General features: G+C 43.0%; 1 protein-coding gene across 1 annotated transcript in view; it reads left to right on the top strand.

The window, feature by feature from the left end:
• Positions 1 to 6,443, top strand: part of Fbp2 (fructose-bisphosphatase 2) — a 21,789-nt gene extending 15,346 nt beyond the window's left edge. The window contains exons 5-7 of the mRNA XM_021180567.2: positions 1,709 to 1,846; positions 3,263 to 3,382; positions 6,040 to 6,443. Of these exons, the coding sequence (XP_021036226.1) occupies positions 1,709 to 1,846; positions 3,263 to 3,382; positions 6,040 to 6,234 (453 nt within the window). The 3' untranslated portion in view covers positions 6,235 to 6,443. The remainder of the gene's footprint in view (positions 1 to 1,708; positions 1,847 to 3,262; positions 3,383 to 6,039) is intronic.
• The last annotated feature ends 1,257 nt before the right edge of the window (positions 6,444 to 7,700 follow it).

Raw genomic sequence — 7,700 nt, 5'->3', positions numbered from 1 at the left:
TAACTCCAGCTTGTGTCAAGTTGACACAAAACCAGCCAGTACAATCATCACCCCAGTCTGTGGAACTTGTCACACAGATCCTACTGGAGGTAGTGTGGCATATCACAAAATAAAATCAGGCTATCACAAAATAAAGATGCCCACAGTGACTGATTGATATCAGGAGCCAAAGACTACCAGGAGCACACTTGACTTACAGTAAAAAGAAGTTGGGTTTCCTTGCAAGGAGAGAGAGTTGTGAAAAGGAGATGGTTTCTTATAGCACTTGGTGATTCTTAGGGCAATTTGAGGAGGAATAAGTCAGTTCTGGATGAGATGCTGTCTAGATGTGGGTGAAACTCAGGACTGGGTATCTTCATCTAGCGTCTTTCAGGCAGGCAGATTAAGGAACACAGACTCCCTGGGAAGGAAGCCGCTTCACTACTCTTTATCAGGAGAGAGGAAGGGGTAGATTTTCCTGCAGTTGCTGAGTTTTCTAGTCTCTGTCCTGTTTCAGACATGTTTGGCATAGCTTTGTTTATGTATTTGGGGAATGAAACTGGTGTTCCTTGGGCAGCTTCTAGCCTGACCATCAGCTGTGAACCGGTACATACGTCAGTCCTTCACATTCTTCCAGCTGTTACCAGCATTAACACAGGTCTGGTCTCCAGGTCCTGCAGACAGTAATGTTTAATGGGATGACCGCCTCATCAGTTCTTAGGGAGGTGATAACCAGAACTAGGTGGAGAGTTGCTTAAGAGATATTCTTCAGGAACTTGGGGCATTGGGCACAGGTTTATTAACAATTATTGAGGGCTCTTCTTGTTTTTGCCATTTATCTCCTTTTGTGGGGTGAACCCAGTAATGGACTGGAGGCATTTCTTCTTTTTTTCCAGGTAGAAGTGTCCAGAAAACCAGGAAATAGTAATGGGTTTCAAGAGAGAACCATTAACATAAAATAATTAAGCCACAAACTGATAGTAAAACCATATAATCTCTTATCTATGTAGTTTCTTTCTTTCATTGTTGGCTCCCTCAAGACATTAAACTGGAGAAGAGAATCTGGGGATTAGTGTAACTAGGTGGCTTAGAAATGACATTGAGGGTTGGAGAGATGGCTTCCAGAGTTCCTGAGTTCAATTCCCAGCAACCACATGGTGGTTCACAACCATCTGTACTGGGATCTGAAGCTTTCTTCTGGTGTGTCTGATAATTGTAGTCATATACATAAAATAAATAAATAAATAAATAATTCTTTTTTGTAAGTACATTGTAGCTGTCTTCAGACACCCAAGACGAGGGCATCAGGTCTCATTACAGATGGTTGTGAGCCACCATGTGGTTGCTGGGATTTGAACTTAGGACCTCTAGAAGAGCAGTCGGTGCTCTTAACCACTGAGCCATCTCTCCAGCCCATAAATCTTTTTTTTTTTTTTTAAAGAAAAGATATTGAAAACATGGAGGAAAAGGAAAAAGAACACAACCTCTTTCCTTTGATTAGTTTTATTCTTTATTCTATTACTGTTGGGCCTCTGTGAAGATGGCATATCATATTATTCTTCCTATCACTTATGAAGATATCACATGGCAGGTTCCAGATGACTGCAGGGAAGCCCCAGGCCCTCCTAGCAGGCTGCTATCTTCTAACATCTTCTGACCGTTGTGTGATGTGCTACTGGCTTCTGTTTTCTGGCATGGGTCATCTTCCTGAAGTCTCTTGTCTCCTCAGGCTCTTGGAGAATTTGTGCTAGTGGAAAAAGATGTCCGGATTAAGAAGAAAGGGAAAATTTTTAGCCTCAACGAGGGCTATGCCAAGTATTTTGATGCTGCTACCGCTGAGTATGTACAGAAAAAGAAATTCCCCGAGGTGAGTGAAGGCAGCCTGGGCCAGTGGCAGGGAGCAGGCTGTCTCTGTGGTGTGCTATGTGTATGACTTCTTCATCTCTTTAAAGGGGTTGATACCAATGTTTACAACTCTCGTCTGCATGAGTCTGATGGACTCTGCCCTTCTTCATAAATGATCAGTCTTCTTTGTACCTAAAAGTTACATATTAAAATGAATACTGCCCAATTCAGTCCCTCTAGGAATTTGTCAGGACCCACATTTTCAGAATTCATAACTTCAGCCAGAAAGAACCACTCTCAGGTCATGTTTGCTAAGCTGTAATCTATAGATATTGGATACCCAGTTACTCTGCTTTAGGATGGAATATGATTATATCTGACAGTTCAGTTTACAGGTTATCTTATCATGGATCTTGCTGCCAGCTGTGGGTAATCCTGTGTTGTCATTATTGTTTGTGATGCCAGGGCTCCAAGTCAGGTCCTTGCATATATTCTGCAAAAGCAGTGAGGGACTGAGCTGCCCCCTGCACCCACACCATCTTACAGTATAGAGAAGAACGGAGAGAAAAATGTCTACCTGCTCAACAGCACAACCTTTCGTTGTCTTTCTCTCTGTGTGTGTATGTGTGTGTTTATAGAGGGGTGTGTGTGTGTGTGTGTGTGTGTGTGTGTGACAGAAGATACCTTGGACACAGTTCCTTGGGTGCAATCTATCTGTTTTTTGCCAGTCTGGAGCTTGCCAAGGAGGCTAGGCTGGCTGGACCGTGATCCCAAGGAGTTTACCAATCTTTACCGCCCTGGCACTAGGACTACAAGCATGTTTCTCCATACCCCACTTTTATGTGGGTTTTGGGGATTAAACTTCTGGATGCAAGCACTTACCTAATCTAGCTATCTTCCCTGCCCCACGGGGTCTTTGAATAATTCTTTTTGTTTTGGTTTGGTTTGGTTTGGTTTGGTTTTTTGAGACAGGGTTTTTCCGTGTAACTCTGGCTGTCCTGGAACTCACTTTGTAGACCAGACTGGCCTCGAACTCAGAAATCCACCTGCCTCTGCATCCCAAGTGCTGGGATTAAAGGCATGTGCCACGACTGCCTGGCGAATAATTCTTAAATATAGTTATTTTATTTTATTTTATTGTATGTTTATGAGTGTTTTGTCTACATGTGTGTCTGTGTACTGCTTGCATGACTTGTGCCAATGGAGGACAACAAAGGGCATTGGATCCCCTGGGTTTGGAGTTGCAGATGGTGTGTGCTGACATCTGGGTGCTAGAAATGGAACCCAGGTCCTCTGGAAGAGCACCCCGTGCTTTTAATCACTGAACCATCTCTCCAGGCCCAGGAATGCTGAGGCCCTTTTGGCCTCTAACCCCGGCACTGGTGCAAGCTAGCTGCTAAACCTAGTGGTTCTGATCTCTTCCCATTTTGCCCTTCAGGATGGCAGTGCGCCTTATGGAGCCAGGTACGTGGGTTCCATGGTGGCTGATGTGCATCGCACCTTGGTCTATGGAGGAATCTTCATGTACCCAGCCAACCAGAAGAGTCCTAATGGCAAGGTAACTGTCTGCATCCACTAGCTGCCATGATAGTCAGCGAGCTATGGGGATTCATCTGCTCCTGGCAAGCTATGTGGCTACTGAGCTGCTCCTGGGCATGTATGTCCTTCAGATCACAGAGAAAGAGAAATAAGGTCTATTCCTTTCCGTGAGATTTGAAGTTGTGATAGCTTTAGGGAAGAAAAGGCTGCTATGATTATGGCTGGCAAGTCTTACAGGCCCATTGTTTGCAACAGTCATGTGCTCCCCTCTCTCTCTCTCTCTCTCTCTCTCTCTCTCTGTCTCTCTGTCTCTCTCTTTCTCATCACGTGCCACGTGCTCATCTCTCTGTAGTCATGTGCTCATCTCTTACTTTCTCTAGAGATGCAGGTTCATTCATATCTCTCCCTCACTTTTGTGGGCTCTGTCTGATTTTTATCAGCAATAACTGACCTGGGACCTTTGGCCCCAGGGAATAAATCTGTTTCCCAGAGAAAAATATTTTGTAAGCATGGTCTTTGCACCTGTTTTGGAGGGTTTACATATGCCATGAGCTCCACACAAGAAGTCAGAATAAAGCTGTCTATTCAGAGCCCCTTCCATGTCTCTAGAAAAGTAGCTTCCAGAAGAGCCAGTAACAACTTTATGATACAATATTGAAAACAGCCACTGTTAAGTGGAAGCCTTATGATCCAAATTCTTCTATCATGGCAACAATTGTCAACAGAAATGTATCTGTATTTTGGCCACAGCTAGCTCCTCATGCCAACAGAAGCCATGCATTTTCCTCTAAGCTGACTTCTGAGATTTCCACTATTGGAGTGCCAGATTCAAAGCAAAGATAACTTTATCACAGCCCATAAGTCTGAACAAAGACTGTCACACACAGGTTTGTGTATGGGGCACCTCTCTTTGTGAGTGTTTAGCTCACATTTACGGACCTGCTGACCTCATGACCACAGAGAAGTCTACACAAGAGGGCCACAGGGGAAAAAAAGCACAGCAGAGAATCAAATGAGACTGTGCAGAAGATGTAACACTCTTGAATAAACTTACACTTGCCACCTGCTTAATTCCAGCAGGTAGAACACAGACAAGTTTATTAGAATGACTGTAAATGATCCCCAAAATGTCCACATACAGTTACATAAATGTGTCCTGAAGACACAGGCAGTTCCATGTAGAGATGTGTTCACTGCATCATGACTGTTATCCAGGCTGAGGATACCCTCAATTCCTGATCTCCACATTTTAGCTCTCTGTGACCACATCATTGTGTGCGTGAGCCTATGTGTGTGTGCATGAGCCTATGTGTGTGTGCATGAGTCTATGTGTATGAGTGTGTGCATGAGCATGCGCTTGTTCATGTGCATGTATATGTGCACATGTGCACACTCACATCCCTGTTTTCTGTGCTTGGCTCATATGGCTGAGATCTTAAATGCTCCCCCCCACCACCACCACGAAGAAAGGAGACCATATGATCCAAAGCACCATGAATTTTTTCCGGTGAGGGCTACTTATGTACAACTAAGATATCTGAGATCCTCATCGTCAAAATCACATTATGTGCTACTGTTGAGCTTTTGAAATAGATCTGAATTGACAAACTGGTTATAGTCTGACTTGTCCTCAAGACCCCGAGACAAAGAAAGGGTGGAAGAAAAGAGCAAAGCCAACCAGGCATGGTGGCACACACCTTTAATCCCAGCACTCGGGAGGCAGAAGCAGGCAGATTTCTGAGTTCGAGGCTATCCTGGTCTACAAAGTGAGTTCCAGGACAGCCAGGGCTACACAGAGAAACCCTGTCTCAAAAAACCAAAAAAAAAAAAAAGAAAAAGAAAAAAAAAAAGAAGAGCAAAGCTTAGAAGCACTCAAGATAAAGATCTGCCTGGCTGAACTGTCAGGACAGAGTGGCTGCCAGTGTCCCTCCTGTGGATGATCAGAAAGCTAATGATTAGGTCCCAGGGGTGCTTGTGTGTGTCAGACCTTCTGTCAGGTGCCTGCTACTATGAGGATCTCTAGTGAAGGCATCCTAAGTGTTTGGCTGACATGTTAGTCATTTCCCCTAGAGTCTGAACCTGCTCTGTCTCTTCAGCCTTGACTGAAGACATTTTTGTTTGTTTGTATGTTTGTTTGTTTTGTTTTTTTGAGACAGGGCTTCTCTGTGTAAACCTGGCTGTCCTGGAACTCACTCTATAGACCAGGCTGGCCTCAAACTCAGAAATCTGCCTGCCTCTGCCTCCCAAGTGCTGGGATTAAAGGCGGATGCCACCACTGCTTGGAGACTGAAGACATTTTGTTTGTATCCTTGAGGCAGCAGTAGCAACACCAAAAATAAATAAGTAAGTAAGTAAATAAATAAATAAATAAATGCCAGAAAACAAACAAATGAAAAACTGAGCATTCACATAGGCATAAGTGTTATCTGTTACATTGCTCGAGCTTCACCTGGTCAGTGGTGCCTCCTAAGAGGTTACTAGCCCATGGCACCCAGAGGTAGGCAACAGCCCATGCCTAGGCTCCTATGGGTCCAGAAAAACACTCAGACAGACCCAGGATTCACACAGAGAGCTCAGCAGTTCACACTGTTCTTAGTATTTAGGGGCATGTCTTGACGGTGGAGTGTCTGACCACTTGAAAAATGTATATGCCTGTCCCCTTTCCTTGTTCTGCAGCTCCGGCTCCTGTATGAATGCAATCCTGTGGCCTATATCATTGAGCAAGCAGGAGGTATGGCAACCACAGGCACCCAGCCAGTACTGGATGTGAAGCCTGAGAGTATTCACCAGCGAGTCCCCCTCATTCTGGGGTCCCCCGAGGATGTGCAAGAGTATCTCAGCTGTGTGCAGAGAAACCAGGCAGGCAGGTAGTGAGCCTGAACCCATGAGCCTGCTTCCCTTTGTCTTTGTCAATTGAAAAACTAGATGAATGAGCAATGGAGATGGGAGGAAAGGCAAAGAAGCCAAGTGACACAGGTCACGGTCAGAACAGTGCCCTGCTGCTAAGGACAGGGTTAGAAGCCAGGGGTAAAGAAAGATACGGTCAAAGGACTAAAATAAAAATATGAATGTGAAAAGAATTCTTGTCATGGGTCTTCTGTCATGAACAACATCCTAAGTGGGCAATATAGGCCCCCATCCACCTAGTGGGAAAGTCACGTGACCAGTCAAAGAGTGTATGAAGTTTAACTGGGTTCTTCCTCTGCTCACAAACATAGGGTATGCAGATGCAGGTGCTGGTTATGTTGGTCTTGAGTCAGGAATCTCAGGCTATGAAATGCTGAGTCTTTCCCTGAGCCCCTTTGAGTGTGAGTTGGATGGTAAGCAGCCCACATAGAAAATACGGTTACTTTTCCGCAAAGTCAGATACGACGTAGAGTTCATACTTAAACTGAATGCTTACAGTTTTCAATTTTGGCATATTCATTTTTGGGGAACTATTATAAAAGACCCTAGCGTAGCGGTTTTCAATCTTCCTAATGCTGCAGCCCCTTAATACAGTTCCTTATGTTGTGGTGATCCCCAGTGATAAAGCTATTTTGTTGCTACTTCATAACTAATTGTGTTATGAATTATAATGTAAAATTTGATATGCAGGATATCCGATATCTGACTCTCTGTGAAAGGATCATTTGACTTCCAAGGGGGTCGTGACCCACAGGTTGAGAACCACTGCTCTAGAGTTTAACAAAAATCTAGTCAAACTTGTCAAATGGCTCCACCCTTGGTCAAATTATGTCAAGAGTAAGCAAGTATAGGCCTCTAAAATCTCAATTGGTTTGAAAGATAGTTGATATGTATGTATAAAACTTTATATATATATATGTATATATACACACATATATGCATATATACACATATATACACATATACATATATACCTATATATACCTATATACACATATATACTTATATATATACATATGTATGTATATATATATATATATATGAAGTTGATCAAGTATATATGTATTTAATTGATCAATTAAATTTGTAAAGTATTTGCAGGCACACAACAGCATACTAATACACACTTTAAAAATTTTGGGCTTTTCGATCTAGTGTTTTCAGACCATGATATGGAAAATCTTAGGAAGCAAACATAACTGGAGTGGAATTCTGACTTGAGAACTGGGAGAGCCACACATCCTTTCTCCTAGAATATCAGTATCATACTTGCTTCTGACTTCAGGTTTAATTACAGATTTGACCACAAAAAAGTCACTAGTCACTAGACATAACAGAAAAAAAAAGCCAACTTCAACTTCATTTTGTCTTCTTCTTTCTTTCTTTCTTTCTTTCTTTCTTTCTTTCTTTCTTTTTTTTTTTTTTTTTTT

The sequence above is a fragment of the Mus caroli genome, chromosome 13, assembly GCF_900094665.2.
Source record: "Mus caroli chromosome 13, CAROLI_EIJ_v1.1, whole genome shotgun sequence".
Taxonomy (NCBI): Eukaryota; Metazoa; Chordata; class Mammalia; order Rodentia; family Muridae; genus Mus; species Mus caroli.
Note: the sequence above shows the minus strand (reverse complement) of the source record. Positions and strands in the feature narration are given on the sequence as shown.